We start from the raw sequence: 10304 nt of genomic DNA, 5'->3' as shown, positions 1-10304 counted from the left end.
GGCCCAAGCAACCCGCTCGCGCCCCGCTGACTCGCACACGGGCGCATGCGCACGCGAAGAACCCAGCCGACGCGCTGCCACTTCCGGCGCGCGGCAAACGTGCGGTTCCGGGTCTGTGCTTGGCTCCTCGGCCTGAGGTGGGGGCCAAGCGCCCTCGAGAGTCCGCGGAGGCGTGGCTGCTTTTAGACAGCAAGTGCACTACAGGAGTCCCGGACGCAAGTAGGCCTCCCTCTCTCCCGTGGCTTCCGGCGGTCTGCCGCGAGGTGGGGACACGATGGCCCCCATCCCAGGGGTCGGGGCGGTGCCGGAGTGCTCAGAGAACTCGGGGCGGAGGCTGCCTCCTTGGCCTGAGAGCCTGAAGCTGCCCTGCGCGACCTGCCAAGCCACCACTGTTTTCAGGGGCGCAATCTCCCTACTGTCAAACAGTGGTTGAGCCCCTCTCTTGGTTGACAGCGTTAGCAGGGCCGCAGCTCCAGAGAGAGCCAGAGGGAGTGGGATCCTAATTGCAGTGACCTGCACCTCTGGACCTTAACCATCTGTCAGAACTTTGCTGTTATTTGTTCTAGCAACTTAGTGCGAGTAAGGGCTCAGGGACCAGATCACAAGCCTGACCAGGTAAACACTTCATGTGTATGAGAATCAGCTGAAAAATACATGTTGTCACTGGGAAGCCTTCAATTAATTCAAGATGTTTTGCTCAGAACTCCTAGGGAGACGTGAATGTAGGCAACCAATGCTGTGAGAAATAATTTTTGCTTAAAGGTGAAATTCTTGGGTTGACGACTGGGACTGAGGAGCACAGTACAGTAGTGGCAAAGTATATTTGCCCACTTATTCAGCCCTGACCTCTTCTTTTGTCCCGCACCCGCAGAACGTTTTGATCTTGCACTTGAAATATCCAACCTATTTTATCTTTGTTGTCACACAGGACAGTGACTTTGACCTCCAGACTGTTTTGATATAGTAGATAAGACAGGTGAGTACAGTGGTTTACAGATAATTGGGGGGGGGGGCGTAAAGTTTTGAAGGATTTCATAGGCTTAATGGATAATCTGAAGTGGTGAGGCATCATCTGTCATCTTACAACAGAGTGTACCCTTCACAAGGCGTGAAAAGTTAAGCTTGAAACAGAACAGTAGGAGTTCGCTCTGTTTTGTTTTTGAGACAAGCTCTTACTATTTAGCCCTCCCTGGCTGACTTGGAGCTGTGTAGACCAGACTTGCCTTGAATTCACAGAGATCCTTCTGCTTCTGCACCTGGTCCAGTAATGTTTTAGATAGCGTTGAAGGAAAGAAATTTTGAATCTCATGTTAAATATCATATGGAAGAAATTGTGGTTTAAGGTAATATTATCAAGCACAAAGAAAATTATACATTTCCACACAGGTGTGAAAAGTTAAAGGGCATCTGATGACTATAGTTAGTCTGGATTTCTTGGTGGTTTTTTTTTTTTTTTTTTTTTTTTCTATGTTGTAACTTTTCCCCCCCTCTAGGAGGAAGCACCTGATTGAAAGCCAGGGCTTAAGTTGCATATTTTTATCTTTTGACTTAAGGAGGAAAAAAAAAAACACTAAAATCTTAGTAAATATATTATTAGAAGAAAGATTTGAAACATTAAGTCATAATTACATGCTGTTGACCTGGAAAATTTTACATGTGCCATTGCTAAAACAAAAGGTTGAGGTTTATGAATCAGCTTTGTGTTCAGACACTAGCCCTATGTACTTAGTCCTTGGCAGGTTACTCTGCCTCCCTCAGACCAGATGTCCTTATTCATATATGTAAGTGAAGCACCTGAGTGTTTTTTAAATGTTTAATAATTATGTGTGTGTATATGTATTATGAAACTACTGTTGAAACCTGGGTCTGACAGCTGTTTAACTTGGCTCTTTTTCATCTGATTTATAGAGCCTGTGCTGCCAAAATTCTTTGGCCCACATCTAAGTGGGATGCAGCTAGCCTGGAGGTGTGAGTGAATTTCATTCACTGAGAAGTCCAGGGGTTAAGTTTCCCCTGAAACATACCCACACAGCAAAAATGTTTGCAAAACTAAAGAAGAAAATTGCAGAAGAGACTGCTGTTGCTCAGAGACCAGGTGGCACTCCGAGGATCCCACGAACTGTGAGCAAGGAGTCTGTGGCCTCCATGGGAGCTGACTCAGGAGATGATTTTGTAAGTGTCTTCTCTTTTTTTGAATGTTTGATAGAGTCAGTATATGTTTCCTAAATACTACAGCAAGAAATCTTTCCAGTAAAAGCTTTTAGATTATTTTGTACTTTTTCTAGTTTGTAGATATAGAAAAGGCTGCATTTCTCATTTTTCATTCTTACTAACATTTGCTTTGTTATTTTTTTTTTACCTATTTTCCCCTGTGCATTCTGTGCATTACCCTCTTGTTTTTCCATTTATATAACTTGTACATCTTTTTTGTTTTAGTCTATTAAAATTTACATCTTGCCTTGTGTGATGGTACACACCTTTAATCCCAGCACTTGAGAGGCAGAAGCAGATGGGTCTCTTTGAGTTTGAGGCCAGCCTCATCTACAGAGCTAGTTCCAGGATAGGTAGGGCTACACAGAAAAACCCTGTCTCAAAAATAAATAAAGAGTGAATGAATGTACATCTTGTTTTCTTCATAGGCACATAAATTTTAAGTCATTGTTATTTAGCAGTGTCTGTGAATTGTGGTCTTAAGTTAGCCAGAGTACAGTTTACTGTGAAAGTTGATGGAAAATTATCATTATGGATTCAGTACCCTATGTTGTTCATAAAGTGTGTGTGTGTGTGTGTATGTGTGTGTGTTTGTGTGTGTGTTTGTGTGTGTTTGTGTGTGTGTGTGTTTGGTAAGTTTTCACAGTATGCTGCTTTTAACAGGAAAGAGTAAAGCTTGAAGATTATACTAAGTTAAATGACTTTTTAAAGGATTTTAGTTCTTGATATATTCTTATATATGAATGTCTATAACATAAAAGCAGGTTTATTCTCCAGGTCCACAAGGAAAGAGAGTATGTAAAGAACAATGTATATGTAAAGTGTAAGTCATGAAGCAAGTCTAGTTAGTGCCCATGTGAGAAATAGAACGTTAATAATGCTCTTAAAGCCATTTATGTGCTACTTCCAAATTGCCCGGCTGTGTCAGATAGGCAGTAGCCTAAACTGTGTGTGTATCATTTTCTTGCTTTTTAAAATATCTAAACAGTTATGTTTGAGCTCATGAACAATTTATTATTTAAAACTGTATTTTTGGGCTTATAAAAAGGGTAGGTCTTGGACTTACTTTTTTTTCCCTTTGTCTCACCATTTTCCCAAAACGCATCTATGTTCCCTGAAGGTATGACTCATTTATTTTTACCTTTATTAAAATGCCACCATTTGAAAAGGCTGTGTTTTACCTTTCTTCTTCTGGTGATTGACACTTGAATTGTTTCCATGGTCAGCTGAGTCTTCTCTTTTCTTCCTCAACCTGAAACCAGATCGTATTACATGGTAAAAGCTATTAGGTTATTGGAGTGGAGCAATAAAATTGCAAGATAAAGATTATCATTGGCTCGTGTAACAAACAGAAAATAGGAGTGGCTATTTGATCACCTAGCTGAAGCATTTAGTTTTAATGCTGAGTTTTGCAGCAGAAGAACCTGCTTTCCTTTCATGTTGATGATAAATGAAGTCTGTCATCTGCAATCTGTTCCAGGCATAGAGATTGACTTGAATTTAGGGACTACTTGGCTTTGAGACTTTTCCAGTAACCTATTTGAATTTAAGTAATTACACAGTCTGATCCTCACTCCCTGTCTCTGATCACCTATATTCAACTGAGTATATTTCTCTAAACAGACATCTTTCCTGTGTCATCTCAGATTCAAAATGAATAGATTGGACTTCTTTATTCCATCTTTAAACGTACATTCCATCTGCCCAGCTCCTTGGACAGAAGCCATAAAGGCTTTTTAGAATCCTCCTTCTTTTGACTTCTTAGTATGTAATCAGTCAACAGCTATTTTGGATCCATTTCCCAAATCTCTCCAAAACTTACCTTCTACTCCATCTACTAGTGCATTTACTAGTGTTTCCCTTTTACCCAAGTGACCTCGTCTTCCTGGATAGAAGTCAGCAATCTTGATGCCCTGCCTCCAGTAGCTTTCCCTCAAGATAATCTTAAAAGTAAATCTATTCATGTCTCTTAATGCTTAAAACCCTGTAACTTTTTCCTCATGTTCAGGAGCTCATTATTGTGGTATAAACGGATGGTTTGTCGTAGCTTACCTATCCAACTTAATCTTATTCAGCTTTCTTAAACCCTGTGCTAGATTTATAGTTAATTTGTTGGACTTCCTGAAATAAACTTTATTGCTTCCTGCCAAGAATTGTTTGTCTATACTATTTATTCTCTCTAGAATGTGTTGCTGTCTTTCATTCTGTGTTCTTCTGACAGATTCTTGGGCATCCTTCAGAGATTCTTCTCTCATGTTACTTTTAGAAAGCCTCTTGAGCCCTGACCCTTTCCTCCTGAGTTTGGTGCATATTTTCTCTTTCTTCAGTAGTAGCACCTGTTACTATGAATTACTAGTGCTGACTCACTTGACGATTATTCCAACAGAACTAGGAGTTCCATGAAAGGCAATAAAGTGAAACACTTATCTCACACAGGTCAATTATGAAACCAAGACCTGGGCTGTATTTTCTTTTTCTCTTGAAACACGGTCTCCCTTTGTAGGCCTGGTTGACCTCAGTCTCAAGGAGATCTCCCTGCCTCTGCTTCCTGAGGGCTAGAACACCTCACCAAGCTAAATTTCATTTCTTACTGCATTATTACTGTGTGACCGTAGACAGCTTCCTTCACTTTTCTTTGTTTAGTTCCCATATCTGTGAACCAGGAATACAAACTGGATCTATCTTTACTAAAGTATATATCAGGGATCTCTCAAACCATCCCCTAGGCTAGGTGATATGCCAGGAATACTCAGTGTAGACTTTCACTGACTGCCGTCACCAGGGGAGAGATGAGAAACAAAGCTTGGTGGAAACTGCAGCTCCTGCAGTATTACACTCTGTTCCCCAAGAACTGACCAGTGACAATACTTGGAAAATGTCAGCTGAGGGATGTTGTATACTTGTGATGCACTGACATGCATGCAGGCAAAACACCCATACATATAGGAAATATGTATTTCCTATAGAAATCCTATAGGACCCAGTTCTTAGTAAGTATTTCATAATCAGCCTCCGTTGTTGCTACTACTATTTTAGGGAAGCCTGTTTCACCACTGTTCCTAATGTTTAGCACAATGCTAGAGCCTAGGATATTTCATTCACAGTAATAAAACAACTTCTGTTTATGTCTCCCACGGTTCACCACTATTGGCATTAGGAAGGAGGACTTTTGAGAGAGAAGTAAGTCAGGAGCCCTGGGTATTTAGCATTAGTGCCCTTATAAAAAGCTTCAGACATTGCCTTTCCTTTTCTACCATTCAGGGTACAGCAAAAAGGTTCCCATCCATGAACTAAAAAGTGAGCCCTTACCAAACACTAAACTTTCCCTGGGCCCTGATCTTAGTTTCCTCAAACTGCAGAACTAAGAAGTCCTTTTCTGTCATCTCTTCTAGATGTGTAAACAGAGAAGACAACTAGGAGAAGATAGTGTGTAATAGGAGTAAATGTGTGGTAGCTTCTGTTCTGGAGACTGACAAGTGCTGCTTTATGTACTACTCATACAGCTTGTGAGGTCAATCTAAGTCACTGTGACAGTTCACCATGAGGGAAACAGTGTATCGGACAGTTAGGTAATCAGGCCAGGTTCTTGCAGCTAAGAAGTGGTGACACTGGGGCTTGAACCCAAGTGCTATGACTCCACAGGCTACTTTTACCTGTCCTTGACACTGACCCTCAAGAGGGGTAAGGTTCACTGGAAGAGCACTTTACTAATATGTGTGAGGCCCTAGATTCAATCCTAGTACAGAGTCTTTTTATAAGTCCTAGGTTTCTAGGTTTACTCAGTACCAGACAAAAAAAAGAAAGAAACTGGCCCCCAGTAAAGATTGAATGGCAAGTACCTGAACAGTTAAATAAATGTTTAAAATGGGTTGGAAATTGTTCATCCACCTATAAAACCATCATAGAGATAAACTGTAAAAACAGTATGAAAGATGAAATATTATTAGTATTATTTTCAGTTCTGTTTGTTGTGGTAACAGAATTCTGCCTAAGTAAAAACTACCATTCTTTGGAAATACATATTAGTGTTCAGAATGAAAGGTCCTGATGTCTGTTATTTGAACCTCATCAAAATAAGAATGAAGAAGCAACTGTGAGAACAACATTTGAAGGGCAAATGGAAAATGATTGCTAGGCCACTCTCCCTACTTTGATGGAGTTTTGAAAACTTTTAGAGTAAAACCAAAGACTCGGATGTCATCAGGATGACACATACCTATAACCTTAGCATTTAGGAGGCTAAGGAAGGAAGATCTTCAGTTCAAGGCCAGACTGGGCCACATAGGAAAACACTGTCTAAAAAAAAACGTTTTTAAAGGTAAAAAGATTTTCTTTTAGAATTTTAAATTTTGTTTACCTTCCCCCACATGTGTGTGTGTGATGTGCATTAAGTATATACATGTCTATGTATATATGCAGGTATACTTACCTGTGCAGGCGTATGCGGAGGCTAGGGGTCAGCTTTGGGAAGTTTCCTCTGGTGATCCCTACCATTTTGTTTTATTTATTTTATTTTATTTTATTTTATTTTATTTTGGTCTTGTGTGTTTGTATATGCATGTGGGTGCCTAGGTGTATACACACATGCAAACTCGAAGAGGAAATTAGGTATCTTCCTCTTGCTCTCTGACTTCTTTCTAAATGAGTCTCTTCCTCAGTAAGAAGTTCTTTGAGCTATGCAGGCTGGCTAAGGAGTTCTTGTAATCTACTTGTCTCCACCTTCCTCCCCTAACATTGGGGTTCAGATACATGCAGACATGTTTGGTATTTTTTTCTAGGTGCTTAGAAATTCAACTCAAGTCCTCAAGCTTGCCCAGCAAGCACTCTGATCCACTGAGCCTGAAGCTCACCATTTTACTGTGGTATCTGCCTGTCTTCTCCCTCCCACACAGTACAGGGGTTACAGAAATGTACCGTCATACCTGGCAGATCCAAACTTACATCTTTCTACAGCAGGTACTTTATCCATCTCCCCAGCCCCTATTTCAAAAGATATTTTGTAAGTAGCTTACAGATTAGTAATTTTACTTATGGCATTTTCCTACATGCTTAGTTTTGCTTTACTCATCCCACTCAACTCTACTTTCCTTCATCTCATTGTTCTTCATCAGAAGTAATAGTAGTAGTAAAGATAAGAGTCTGAATGTCCAAACTGGAGAGATGGCTTATTGGGTAAAGGCACTTATTGCCAAGCCTCATTACTTAAGTTTGATCTCCGAGACCCATATGTAGATGAGAACCAACTCCTGCAAATGTCCTCTGACCTCCACACAAGTGTGTGTGTGTGTGTGTGTGTGTGTGTGTGTGTGTGTGTGTGTATGTGCAAATAAAATTAAGGAAAAACATGTTAGAATATCAGCAGGGCATGGTGACTTATGCCTGTAATTCCAGAATTCAGGAAGCTGAGGCAGTAATACAATCAAGTTCAAGGCCAGCCTGAACTACAGAATAAGACTTTGTCTCAAAACCAAAAAGAAACCTCTCCCCCTATGCCTTAGCAGTAACAGATGATACCCAAAGTAATAGTAGTATGCATAGACTTTTAAGTTTTGAGGGTTGGTTTTTTTGTTTTTTGTTTTTTGTTTTTATAACCCAGGCTATCCTCTAACTCAAAGAGATATGCCACCTCTGCTTCCTGACCTGGGTGTTAAGGCCTGTGTCACCATGCCTGGCTTCCCATAAGTAAGTTCCCATTTGTTTGGTTGGTTGGTTGGTTGGGTTTGTTTGTTTGTTTGTTTGTTTGTTTGAGACAGAGTCTGACTGTCCTGGCTGTCCTAGAACAGCCTATGTAGACCAGGCTAGCCTTAAATTCAAAAGATTCACCTGCCTCTTAGGCCTCCCAGTGCTGGAATTAAAGGTGTGCACCACCACACAAAACTTTGCATAAATTTGAAATAATTGACTGTTGGGATGGAAAGTAGATGCCTATTCATATATTGAATAATTGAATAAATGTTTTCTGTGAAAGTGTGATGCATTTTGGAGGTTTGGATTAATAACTTTGTTTTGTAAAGGGGGGATACTGAAGCTTTATTAGTAAGGACAAAATCTTAGCCATGCATAAGACTATGGTGCTTTGTTAAAGACCCCACCCCTTTATTCTAGGAACTTAATCTTTAGGAGACAAAGATCTTTTTTTGTATTATATTCTTGGTGTAATATGATAAGGAACATATTTATTCTATACTATTACATAAGGGACTGCATTTATTTTAGTAGCTTACACCAGCATAAACTTATATGACATGCTTGTGTGACAGACAATACCTATGGTTTTCATGTCACTCAGGAAAGTAGTGTCACTTCCACTTTACAGGTGGAAGAGAAAGGCCTCATTAAGAAGGCTTTAGTGATTACAGTCAACTAAAATGTAATAAATATAAAGAAGAGGTGTTGTTCTTCTAGATGGTACTGGTTCACAGGGCTAGAGACCCACATGAATTGCTCTTCCCTTTCATCTGTCCCAACAGGCTTCCGATGGAAGCAGCTCCAGAGAAGATCTCTCTTCCCAGCTTTTGAGAAGAAATGAACAGATACGGAAGTTAGAGGCCAGACTTTCTGGTATGTGTTAAGAAGCCATAAACAGCAGACCTAAGCCAGGTGTCCCTCCCCTGCTATGAGCCTGCTTTATAGAGTTTATAGTAACTTCCACATAACATTTGATCTCCTAGTCAGCTTATTTTTTTAAAGCATCTATTTTTCTGCTCCTGAAGTTTCTAGCCACAGCTATAAAAAGTATTTAAAGTTCATGTAAAGAGTGGTAGAGTGCTGCAGGCCTTTGATAGTAGTACTTAGGGAGACAGGAAGATTGTAAATTTAAGACCAGTCTAGGCTACATAGCAAGATGCTGGGGGGCGGAGGGAAGTCAGAGAGATGGTTCAGAGGATCAGTGGACAAGCTGCCAAGACTGACAACTGAGTTTGATCCCTGGGACCCAAATGGACAAAAGAGAGGACCAACTCCTGAAAGTTTCCTCTAATGGATGCATGTGCACAGAAAATTTTAAAACAAAAACATGAAGTTTAAAGACTTTTTTTTTTTTTTAATACAATGAGTAAAAATATATGTAGAATAGATTTGGCCATGTTCCACCATTAGCATAGCTTACTTTCAGGTACAAAATTATATCTATAGGATAGGGAATGATCAACAAATGTTGAATCCATGTGCTACAGATAGGCTTTGGTGCTGGGCTGCTACTTACTGTAGATCATATCACCCATGTGAATCTTACTCCAGGGCTTGAGGCCACTTCTTACTGATTTTTTCTAACTTTATTACCTGCTTTTTTAAGGAGGTGTAATTCTCTTACATCTCTGTCTTGTCTTAGTCACTGTACTATTGTTGCTGTGAAGAAACCATGACAAAGGCAGCTCTTAAGAAAGCATTTAATTGTGGGTTTGCTTCCAGTTTCAGAGGCTTAGCTTAGTCCATTTTCATCATGGTGGGGAGCATGATGACAAACATCTGAGCTACTGGAGAAGTAGCAGAGACCTAAATCCTGATGTGAAAGCAAAAGAAGACATTAGGCCTGCTGTGGGCTTTTGCACCTCAAAGAACACCACCAGTGACACAGTTCCATCAACTAGGTCACACCTGCTCTGGCAAGGCCATACCTCCTAATCCCTCTAAAATAGGGCCACTCTTTGGTGACTAAGAATTCAAATATATGAGCCTGTGGAGGCCATTCTTACTCAATTCGTATTCTGTTCATTTTACAATTTGCACAGTTCCCATTATATTCTTTAACCAAACAAGGCATGTTCATAATAGAATTGTGAGTTTTTATATTGTTTTTTTTTTGACAGTGGACATATTTTGATAGCTTTGTCCTATGAGATAGTTCATGATTTATGTGTCTCCTTTTGTTCTGTGACTTTATGCCAATTTTGTTGGCGTGAAAACACTAAAATTTACTGGATTGTATGTGAAATAGATTTGTATAGCTGTCAGAGGTCTATAGCATCGTTCACATTATTATTAATCATTTTTTCTTCAGATTCAGCTTCTTGGGATCAACAAGATAAGGCACACAGGTAGTGAGTGGTAAAGCTGGGATCCAAACTAAGATTCAGACCCAACTCCAAACAGTC

General features: G+C 40.1%; 1 protein-coding gene across 9 annotated transcripts in view; it reads left to right on the top strand.

Moving 5' to 3' along the window:
• The first annotated feature begins 66 nt into the window (after window positions 1–66).
• Window positions 67–10304, top strand: part of Golga1 (golgin A1) — a 46398-nt gene continuing 36160 nt past the window's right edge. For 4 of the 9 annotated variants that reach the window (XR_013108566.1, XM_076928689.1, XM_076928688.1 and 1 more), the window contains exons 1-3: window positions 2035–2172; window positions 6990–7167; window positions 8682–8772. Coding sequence is in view for 7 of the 9 variants with exons in the window: in XM_076928689.1 (XP_076784804.1) it covers window positions 2165–2172; window positions 6990–7167; window positions 8682–8772 (277 nt within the window). In the remaining 2 variants the exon portion in view is untranslated. Of the gene's footprint in view, window positions 264–928; window positions 977–1908; window positions 2173–6989; window positions 7168–8681; window positions 8773–10304 lie in introns of those variants that run through there. The other 5 variants (XM_076928690.1, XM_034494481.2, XR_013108567.1 and 2 more) reach the window with 4 other exon arrangements.

This window comes from Arvicanthis niloticus, chromosome 2, assembly GCF_011762505.2.
Source record: "Arvicanthis niloticus isolate mArvNil1 chromosome 2, mArvNil1.pat.X, whole genome shotgun sequence".
In the NCBI taxonomy this organism is placed as follows: domain Eukaryota; kingdom Metazoa; phylum Chordata; class Mammalia; order Rodentia; family Muridae; genus Arvicanthis; species Arvicanthis niloticus.
Note: the sequence above shows the minus strand (reverse complement) of the source record. Positions and strands in the feature narration are given on the sequence as shown.